The sequence below is a fragment of the Tetrao urogallus genome (assembly GCF_951394365.1).
Source record: "Tetrao urogallus genome assembly, chromosome: 4".
Lineage (NCBI taxonomy): Eukaryota > Metazoa > Chordata > Aves > Galliformes > Phasianidae > Tetrao > Tetrao urogallus.
The window spans coordinates 13,762,742-13,774,057 of record NC_136817.1 but is presented as its reverse complement, the minus strand read 5'-3'; the positions used below and the strand labels follow the sequence as shown (position 1 = coordinate 13,774,057).

The following is an 11,316-nucleotide window of genomic DNA, read 5'->3' as shown; positions in this document are numbered from 1 at the left end:
GAAGTAAAAAAAGCTGGAACATTTGCCCCCTCTTAGTCCACCTTATTTAAGTGCCTGAAAATTCAACAGGAGACAGTGGCAGTAAAGAGGGGCACCTGTGTAACAAGGAGGTGAGCTCAGGGAGCTGCTCTAACAGCAATGTGAGAAATCTTTCAAATAAGTCATGTAGCACAGAGGAAAGTTGTAAGGCCCAATATAAAGTAATGTGGAATAGCATCCTGCCTCTTCCTTCCCTCTCAAATCAAGTATTTTCAGGAAATAGTGAAGTAGAACTTTCTTTCGTAAGCAGCTTTGCACTAGTAAAAAATAATCAGTTCAAACTCTGACAGTTTTTTTTCTTCAAAAAAATAAACCAACCTACTTTAGAAAAACCCACTAATAATAATCCTCAAAGTCCCCCGGTACTTTGTAATATAAAATGGAGTGTTCCTGTGCAAGAGCTGCCAGCTCCTTCAGGAACTCTGGGAAAAGGGCAGCTGCGAGCACAGCATTCCTCACGTGCACGGGAAGGCTGGGGTGAGCCAGGCTCCTCTTTCCCTTGTGTCCCAGGAAAGGCTGGAGCATGGCCGGGGGGGCTTCTGAGAGGCTCCTTCCTCTCCCCACGCTGCTGCCATGCAGGACGTTACCTAAGGCCAGGAAGGAAAAGAAGGAAAAAAAAACCAACAAACAACACTCATTATATCGAACACACAAAGTATTTGTCCAGCAACTAGATGCAGTTTTCAGGGATTGTGTTCAGAGCTGTAGTTCGCAGTACTCAGACTGTGCTGGCAGATACTCCACTAATCCGACAGCTTTAAGTCCTACATGGCCTGCTTCTGTTGCATTTTTTATTAGCCATCTTTCCCCGGGTTATGTATTATTCAGTTGCAGCTCTGATGAGAAAAATATGTGGGCAGGAAAGGAGTCAAGGGAAAGAATAATATGGATTTACCTTATGAAATAACAGATAATATCTACCATTAGTCCCAGCATGGCTTTCTCAATTTAAAATGATCCTATACTCTAGCCCTCCCCCGGATCAAAATATCACTCTGACTTCACTTCTCTCTCCTCCCCCATGAATCATTGTGCAAGTGGGCTTGAAGCCGAGCTATCAAAATTGCCATGGGAGTTTGAAGCAAGCTGAAAACTGAAAGAAAAAACTTTTGAAAATTCATTTTTTAGCCTCAGCCAACTACACTTCTGCTCCCTGTAAAGAAGCTAAATATTTAAAAGTAATAATTTTTTAAAAAGAACAAATTAAAACCACTACGTGGTCAGCACAGCATTGAGAGCTATATGATCTCTGGTACCAGAGTTCAGAGGATCAGGGCTCAAGCATCAGGACGCATGGAATTACAGAGACTGCAGCACTTAAATGTCAATCAGCCGCTCCTTGATTCAACCTGAAGTAGAATGCGCTTTCATTAAATGCTGTTCAATGAAACTAAAACGGTGACAAAAGCTAAAACTGGTGGAAAGAAATAGGAAGAAAAAAATAAATTGCAGTACTCACTGCTACCAGATGTCACAAGGCCTGGAATCGCAGCCAGATAGCATCCTGTCTGACTTACAAGTGGGTGTTCTCATGAGCTGCATATCATTGAAGTGCACACCCACAAAAATAAAACCAGACCAAAAAAAACCCTATCATATTAAGTCTCACTCTGCAGATAAGCCAAATACCACATCACTGCCTTCAGAGGTTTCCCTTAAAGCCACTCAGTTGGTGTGAGACCCACTCAGTCCGTGGTTATGTGAAGCTTTTTTTGAAAGCTCTGCAAGAAGCGGATGGGGTACCCCCAGCTGGGTGCCTCTCTCCACGTGGCAGAGGATCCCTCTGCTCACCAGCTCTGCACTCTGGTTTCTTGCCTGGAGTTCTCCTCCAGCATAGTGGACTTTCAACTCCTCAAGAGAAATTTTAATCTTAATCATCTAACAGAACTGTACTTTTCTCGAGTTCCAAAAAACCTTTCCAGCTCCAGACTTTTCAATCATTCATGCTGTTATTCTGCAAGTTTTTATCTACCGGAGACACAGTACGGGAACATCAGTTCTGTGGAAAATTCTGAATACAGGAGGAAAAACAACCTAAATTATGAATTACAATCAAAAGAGGAAGTTCTGAGCTTCCTTTGAAGATTTACTTTGAGAGATTCTCTTACAATCTCAGAACGTTTCCTAAACACTGCAAGTATTTTAAATAGTTTAGCCAACACATTCAGAATGCTAGTAAGCTGCCAAAGCTTGCATGTTTTTAAACTGTTCCCTTCATAAAGCACCAAAATTGACGCAGTTCAACCAAAACCACTGTGATTTTGTTTTATTTAAACATATATATATATATATATAAATATATAATATATATATATATATATAAAAGCAGAGAAAGATGGTCAAGGGACCAGAGATTTGGTTTTTCTTCAATCAAGATTGTCTGCTTCCTTCTGCAGTCAGGGTGCAATTGCAAAAGTGAGTGCTCTGAGATAGTTACCAGAGTGCTGAAAGACGGGCAGCATTGCATATGGGATCACAACAGTTGTTCATATCTAACCCTAACCCAAACTGCCATGTGAGCAAAACACACAGTGCTGCAAGCAGAAAATAACTGACTGGCATTTTCTGTTTGAATGCTTTTGAAGACTGTCACTACCAAGGGAAGGCAAATGTGCTCTGGAGTACTTCATTTTTACATTTTTGTTCCCCACTGCATCTGGCTTCTCTTTTTCAGATGTGAATTCTGTAGGAATTCTGTAGGAATCAATGCAGTGACCTGCAACGTGCTAAAGGATTAGTGAGCCAGCTTGCCCTAAGAAGTACAGTTGGACTGTTTGCATCACCAGACTTGCTGGGAACCAAATGTGCAGTTCCCCAGACATTTATATCCTCTCCATCTATTTGTCAAGAGATACCTTCTTTACAGGGGTTGCCACAAGACTGAAGAAAATGTACCGACAGTCTGACTAAGCAGCCTTGTTTTGAGATCCTAATTAATGATCCGCATGAGTCAGTCTGGCAATTTCTAAAGCCCACAAAAGAAAACTGACATAAAATAAGAAGCACAAATAAATTCCAAAAATTACTATTTAACTGAGGTACAACTACTAGGCACTAAAAACATTGAAGTGTAAGGCTTGCAAGTTTATTCAGCTAGATGAATTTCCATTCGGAATGCATTCTAAAGAAGTTTGTACTGCCAGCACCTGGAAAAGGACACCAAATGTTGCCTCCTGATCTTGTCGCATACACCAGCTACAGTATCATGTAACTGTAAGGCTTCCTCACATGTGGTACCAGGATGTGGAGCCTAACGCCCTGCAGATGTTTGCAATACACGGCTCACTTACAGCATGCATCTTTCACAGACTAATTCTTAGTGAGATGGTAATTTTTGCTGACTAGATGCGCTGCAAACCTCAGAGATGCACACCACGCTGACTAGAAGCTAGGTAAATTACTATTCAGAGCCTTGCTAAATGAAAACACAATTAAGAAGATGCATAAAAAGCCCTGCTTTCTACACCTTTGGAAATCCAAGAAAAATACTACTAACTTTGCAGTGGTAAAGGCGAAGCAGGATGATTGTTAACAATTCCAAATGATGCATGAGAACACATCTCTGAATGCAGCCTCTCTTGAACCCTGATTCTGAGCCCTCAATCCCTGTGGTCACAGCTCTCAGCAAATTCTGTGCATTCCTATCACACGGGAAATTGTTTTTAAAGGAAACCTGCACCCAATGCTGCTTGCTTAGCGACAAGCTGAGAATTGATACATCCTCAGGGCAGGGTGCCAGCGATACCCCCATCACCCCGCTGCTTTGGGAGATTTCTCAGTGAGAATGTAAGATTCTTCACCAGGTGTAGCACACTGTCTTTGAGAACCAGACGACACAACACAAGTCCCCTGGAAAGCTGAGGTGATACCTGCTTAACTCCCCATTGTTTTTGAAATGTCCTGACTTATAACACCCATTTATTTTTCTGTTTCATGCTTTCATTCCAGAAAGCACATGTGAAGTTCTCTGGCTCATACCCACCTCCGTCAGTAAAAGCCCAAACGATTATATGAGCCTTATTCAGTCGTTGCAGAAACCAACTCATTCTGGATTTCTGTCCTCTCTAACACACACAAAAAAAAAAAAAAAAAACCAAAAAAAAAAACAACCCCACAGAACGACCACCACCAACAAAAAACACCAGAACTAACGACTAGCTGAAAGTCAGGCTAAAAATAAAATAAAATCACGCAATACACCATCTCACCTCATGCCTTGAAAGCAAGTTTGTTTACAACCAAAGCAACAGTAAGCCAAGCAAGAGCTGATTTTGTTACTCCTTTGAACAGACATTCTCTGTAGCAAAGACAATAAAAGCTTCTAAAGAGCAAAGCATATCCAGATAGATCCATATACTGCGGCCTACTGAGGATCATCAGTTTAAAGCCAGAAGGCTACATCTGGTTAATGATATGTATAATGCACCACACCTACTTTTAATCATGCTGTAGCAAATGAGAAAGGTAACTGGTGATTCATTCCACCCAGCACTCCTCTGAGTGCAGTTAACATTTACCTTTGGTTAGCAGTTCTTCAGCGGCATCAGACATGTCCACACGAAAAACTAAGTACTGTTGGGCCTCCAGGAGAAGATCTGGGAAGTCTTTTTCCATAGAAGCGAAATGTTCAATTTTATTTTTCACAGATGCCAGCACCTGCCAAAACAACAGTAACAATTACTTCTTCCTCCCTTGCTCCCAGTGCTGCCACTGACTGAACACTCAGGCTCTCCAGCTGCATTAAAGAAGACTTAACAATAAAAGTTATGGTCATACAGAATTTTCAGCTCTTTGCACAAATATCATTAAAATACTGAAATAAGATGCGAGGCTCTCAGATGGGAGGGAAAGCAACAGGTGAAACTGGAAAGAGCTGAAAAATTAACGAGACACCAAAAATACCATTCCGGTAGGCAGAACTAAGGCTTGTGGGCAAATACCTGATAAAGTGACCGTACGCTGGGCTGAAACACCATGTTGGTGTTGAGCAGAAAGGAGCGAAGAAGAGGCTGGGGGTAACTTGCTAGCTGAGTAATAATCCCAATAAGCAGCAAATTCACATGCAAGGAGTTCTCCAGCATGTTCTCCAGCTTGGACAACACCACGCTGATAAATGGTCCTGCAAAGAAGAGAGAAGGAACCAATGCTTCTGTTTTCACAGAAGAAAAACTGTGAGATCCAGGGGGGGAAATAAGCATGTGAAAGAAATTTTGATCATCATAACCAACCAAATCAAACCTCCTACATGCTAATTAAAGCCAGCAAGGAGGAAAAACAAAACTTATCTGAACAGACAAAATAGACTTAACAGGGATGTTAAAAGCTTTCATAAGTAGAAGCAATTTGACTAGCAAGCTAGTTACGTTAATGGCATATTCAATGTACATAATTACTCTACTTTACGTGTGCCAATAAGGATTTAGCCTCATGCGTTATGGTCTATTATTTCATTCCTTTTGAAGTTAATCAGAATAGTACCACTGAAGAATCATAGCATCCTTAGAGTTAGCTAGGACCTTTAAAAGTCATCTAGTCCAACTCCCCTGCAATGCACAGGGACACCACAACCAGATCAGGTTGTCCAAAGCCTGATCCAGCCTGGACTTGAAAGTCTCCACAGATGGGGCGTCCACCACATCACTAGGCAACCTGTTCCAGTGCCTCACCATCCTTACTGTACATGACTTTTCTTTAAATCTAACCTAAATCAACCCTCTATGAGCTTGAAACCATTTGTCCTTGTTCTGTCACCACAGACCCTGCTAATAGTCCATCCCCTTCTTTCATGTAGTTCCCCTTCAGATACTGAAAGGCTGCTCTCAGGTCTCCCCAGTCTCTTCTCTCTCCAGGCTGAACAGCCCCAGCTCTCCCAGCCAGTCCTTGTAGGAGAGGTGTTCCATCCCTTGGATCATTTTTGTGGCCCTCCTCACACTCCACCAGAACCTGTCCACTGGCACTGTGCCTTATTTCCACAGAAGGACTGGTGAAGTACCCTTATAGCTTAGACTTCTTGTCTCACCAAAATAATGAGGTGTTGTAAAGCAACCACAAAAACGCTACTCTAAACAAAAAAAATCAAAAGCTGTGATAGCCACATCACAAGGAAACACATTTTCAATAGTGCAGTCACACAAAGCAGGAAAAACATGAAAACAGACTTATAAGCAAAATTATTTGTAAGTGTACTCTTTGTCATGTAAATGTCAGCAATAAACAATAGTTTTAGTTTGTGCCTTCATGTTGCAGGGCAACCACTAAAATACAGAAGCACTGACAATGCAAGTCCATAAACCCTCCTGCCCAGGCACACAGTGGAGCAGCCTCAAAGCCCCTTGGCTGAGACAGTTTCTCATACCCCTACAGAACCTACTGCTCCCTCCTCCTGTGTCCATGGGGACAATTGCAAAGAGCCCCTGAGGACCACAGTGCAAAGGGAGCTCCCTTGGGACAGCAGGGGACAATTGCAAAGAGCCCCTGAGGACCACAGTGCAAAGGGAGCTCCCTTGGGACAGCAGGGGTTGCAGTAGCAGCAGAGGTAGATCGCGGTTTCTCTCATGCAAGTCAAATTCCAAATCTGAGTAGATAAAGCTGAAGTTAGACAATTCGAACAAAGGTATGCCACTTCTCTTGAACTTCCCAATACAAAATTCTTAGTTTTCAATAAATCATTAGAATAAAAAACAGAGGAAGTGAGCAGAGTTTGCAAGTCTGGGAAGAAACAGTATTAACTAGAGAGAAGACAAAAAAGTATTCCTTTCCTGACTTCATCTCCTTGTAGCCATGAAGTCAAGCACATCACATTCATTCTTACTCAGAAGAAAACATGGATGACTGTGATAATGCCCTCAAATTGGACACAGACACCAATGGGACATTTTCTTCACAGATCTGTGAGCCCAAGGAGAGTATCTCTGTACTGCCGAGTCACTGAGTGTGGTAACCTCTGGTTATCTGATTCTGTAGCAAGAAGCCCCCCCTTTATCACATACATAATATAGCATTTCAAATTAAGTAGAACAGCATTATATTTGAAAGGCAATGCAATTTCCCATTTCTGAGGCATTTTTACGAGCAACTCCTTACCTGCAATCACTAAGAGCTACAAGGCAATCACTACAGCAAGGTGAATACCCGAAGAGTAAAAAATGTTGTGGACTGGAAACAGAAAGCGGGTTTTTGCATTGGTTGGGCATTGTTTAGCTGTTTTCTTTAAAGCAAGAGGGACTGGATGAAGAGACAGGGATGACATTTTTTGAGTTACATTTGACAGCAGATAATGGGAAATGGAAAGGTTTGAACGTGATTAGTCTGTGGTACGAGGAAATGACCACTGCAGTAAAAACAGTAAACGGACTGGATAAACAGGCTGAGGCTTTCAATTAAGAGACAGTGCCAGGCAGGCTGGCCACAGCTGACCAGGAAAGGTCTGCAATTCAATGTATACAAATGAATGCTTTCCCCCCTCCTTCCAAATGAACAAGAAGCCAGATTACAGAGGTCTTCTTTTGGATGAGAAAACCTAGACAAGCTATTGTTATTTTTTTTATTATTATTTGCATTACTGTGGTATCCAGGAGACCTAATTAAAGATCAGGAGCCTGCAACGCAAGGAGCTGCACAAACACAGATCAAAAGCACACTCTACCCTCCCGTAGCAATTTCATTCCTGCTTGGGCAGTCTCTAGAGAACAAACTTAACTTGCTGTCTGGCACAAGACAGAAAAGTCTCTACCCACTGCGAAGGCTGCTGGGGCGTTTGAGGACCAAGGCGCCAGGACAGTTCCCACAGAGAGGCACGGGCAGATGTGGCACCAGTGCTGCCACCTCGTGCTAAAATGTGAATTAGCAGAAGGGGTGAAAAAGGCAACGTGACATCACAGCTACAGCATGAGAGGTGCCAGCCACCGGAAAGACAAATTATTTACCTGGGCTCTATATATTAGAACCGTTACTACACTCCACTTTCAATTGAAGAAGTTTATCCTAGGACGCTAGTGCTGTGACACACAAGAAACATAATCCCAAGATTTGTTTGTGTTTTTTTTTTGTTTTTGTTTTTTAAAGTAGCCAGAAAAGAACAGAACAACCACCATTTGTTGTCACTACACTGACACTGGCTCTGCTCTACTTCCAAGCTGAATCTCTTTGATTCTCCTTGGGCCAGCCTCAGCTATTTGGGCATACCCTCTTTAGTGTCAGGGCTGCTCCCAGCTCAATGCTGGTGCTGTGCACTGCAATTACACTTGGCCACCTGTGATCGCCATGCCTTCCTGTATTTGCTAGGTATGTAACTAACAGGACATTCCACCTGTGAATGGAGCACTCTGACTCCTCGCAGCGCGCTTGGGAGATGCATCCTCCTTTGGTCCAAAGGGAGATGATGCGCTCTCTGCAGAAGGGGTATCTGCTGAGAAATTCTCAAAGTCCTCCTCCTCTTCTGCAGGAGACACGGGGTCTGGAGTGTCTACCTTTTGCTCCTCCACGCTTGCATTGTTTGGATCCAGTTCCTTAATAATTTTGTCATACTGTGCAATGAAATCCTCACCATCTGTGCTCAGCATTTGTGAGCTTAAGCAATTATCTGCCTCCTGAAGCTTCAACTCTAAGTCAGGCTGTGGATCAGTCTCCACCATTTTCTGGTTTATTTGTTCTTTCGTTACACTTTGAGTCAAGCTTGATTTTTTTTCACTCTGCTCATCCACGCCCACTTCCAGCTGGCTGTTAGAGAGAGGCCCATTGACAACAGTCTGGCTTAGGACCTGATGTTCTCTGGACGCATTTGAAGTTTTCTCCTTGGAGTTGTCATCATCCTGTATATCCTTCTGGGCACATAATCTGTAAACCATAACATCATCCTGAAAGTCTGAATCCTCTATGTAAGAACCTTTGACAAGCATGATAGCATTTTTTTTCATCTCCTGAATATGTTTCGGTGGCACTGCGGGCATCTGCGTCTCTGTATTTCCCAGATCATCATACTGCTGGAGCGAGCTCACATCAGAGCCAGGAGAAATCCCTGTGTCATAGCTATCATCCCATTCCAGCTCCAACTGCATCTTCTCGCCCGCTGGTGCTGTTTGAGAGGAGCTACACAAGCTGGGTGTCCTTTGCTGGAGACAAAACATGGGGTGTTCCACATCTGTACTGTTCTCCTCAGCAAGCGCTTGGATAAAGGTCTCGGGATCAGGATTTACTCCATCATATAAAGCAGACCAGACCTTACAGTCTTTCAGACACTGGAGGATGGCTTCTTGAGCTTCTCCCAGGTACTGCAGGTAGCTGATATCCACAGCTCTTCCAAATTCCACTATGCAGGCGGATTCAGAAATGCCTCTAACAGAACCTGAAAGTAAAGAAGATTACTCATACCACGACACAATAAAAAAGCCCCCAAGTTCTCTAGCAAGGCAGTTACTAACATGGCAGGTGGAATCTTTATCCCCAATCATCCAATAAGGCAGGAAGAACTCAATTTAGAGATATGAATGCACTGGAGTTGTTCCTACTGCCAAGTGAGCACTGTAACCCATTTTCTGAGAAATCAGCTCACTCCCAATCTGTAAAACAACAGCGAGCGCTCTGAACCTGCAAGTGCCATTGTCAAGTACCTGTACATTATTTCTGTGAATGAATATTTTAACAGCTACCCAAGTTGAATAAGGTTTCAATACACCTGGACCCATGGAAGGAATTAAATAAGCTTTCCAGTGCAGCCTAACCGCCCAGTTTGTTGTTGCCAACCATTTTTGTTCCGCCTGAGCTACTACCAAACTCAATTCAGTTCATGATCTGGTCTTCCCTTGAGCACCAATTACCTTTAGTTTGAGCTGCTTTTGTCCAGAGAATATAATCCTTTCCTTGGCTTTCTAGAGCCAAGGTGATCCCAGTGGAGCAGCAGACCGGTGTCAGGGCAAGCAGTTTTGCAGCAGATACGGAGTAACAATCTCTCTCTTTCACAGCCCTTCGCTGGCTCAACATCATGTGGTTACATGGGATCAGATACCTGAAACAGCAGCCTAGCATTACTACATCCTTCCACGCGAGAGAAAACAAAAACATACAAAAGTCCCTTCACACCTTCCTTCCTTCTTCAAAGTAGAATAACAGTAACCTTGACAGTGATCTATATTCTAAATCTCTCAAGAGCACGAAACCCCAACTCTTTGCATTGTGAAGCTACAGTTCAATGAGGAACTGTCAGGACAAGCAGAGATGGGAGATCAGTTGCATCAGAATGGGGGAATGAGCAGCCCTTCACAGGTCAGAGCAAGCCTGCTGTAGGAAGGGATGAAGGAAGCATAGGGTGGGCAGAAGTCAAAGGCTAGCGGTGTGGTTTGGTCCCAGTATGAATGAGTTCTGTCTCAGAATCTTTAATTTATTTGTTTTCCAAGGAAATAGAGACGAGTCAGTTTACATGTGCCAGGCAAGCAGCCAGCAGGAAAGGTCATCAAGGTGTTTCTCTGCTCTAAATCAAGAGATCTTGGGCAAGAGGAAAAAAGCTACGGGGAAAACAAGGGACAGAGGAAGCACATTGTCATGTTTAATATTTTTAGAGCACTTTTGTTTAATATTTTAAGAGCACTCTATTAAGATCCTTACAGTGTTAACTGTGCTGATGTTTTACCATTTTAAAAGGAAACCAAATTTTAAAGGATTCCCTAAATAAATAAACAACAGACTGAATACAACTGTACCGCTGGTTAGTAGGGGAGTCCCAACATAACTTGAGTTCACAGATGTCCTAGCACCACTCCCAAGCACTCAGGGAATTTCACCTTAATGCCTATCAGTGGAGGGACTGAAACACTGATGCCTTCCACCGTGTTAAAAGCCTGATTAAGCTACACCAGTACTTCCACAGAAATCATCAACTCTTATCTAATCCACCCACCAGAATTACAATTGTGTGTTCAGCAGCAGCTTATGGGACAATCAGATAAATACAAAAATAATCAATGCATTCAGTACATTATATAGCGATCCATGAACAACAGTTCAGGAAGCTGAAGTATTCTTTGGGAAAGAGGAAAAACAGAGGTGAAGGCTGGAAGCATCTACATAAGTTCCTTGTAAGGCAGTGCATATATAATCAACTAAAGAAAACATGCTGGAGAGAAAAATTATATGTTTAAAAGCAGGAAATAAGCAGTTTGAGGGTGATAAATACATTCTCAGCTTTTCTTCTCTCATGTTTATAGAAATAAATCACAAGAAGAATCTCTTATTCCTGAAGATCACAGAACATAAATCACGCTCCTACAGGCCTAGCATGCTTTT

At 42.6% G+C, this 11,316-nt stretch overlaps 1 protein-coding gene across 1 annotated transcript in view; it reads right to left on the bottom strand.

Moving 5' to 3' along the window:
* Positions 1 to 375: 375 nt before the first annotated feature.
* FHIP1A (FHF complex subunit HOOK interacting protein 1A) overlaps positions 376 to 11,316 on the bottom strand; it is a gene marked incomplete at both ends in the record, with an annotated part of 34,605 nt that continues 23,664 nt past the window's right edge. Inside the window, 5 exons of the mRNA XM_079534360.1 lie at positions 376 to 626; positions 4,557 to 4,695; positions 4,980 to 5,158; positions 8,348 to 9,382; positions 9,855 to 10,042. Coding sequence (XP_079390486.1) covers positions 376 to 626; positions 4,557 to 4,695; positions 4,980 to 5,158; positions 8,348 to 9,382; positions 9,855 to 10,042 — 1,792 coding nt within the window. The remainder of the gene's footprint in view (positions 627 to 4,556; positions 4,696 to 4,979; positions 5,159 to 8,347; positions 9,383 to 9,854; positions 10,043 to 11,316) is intronic.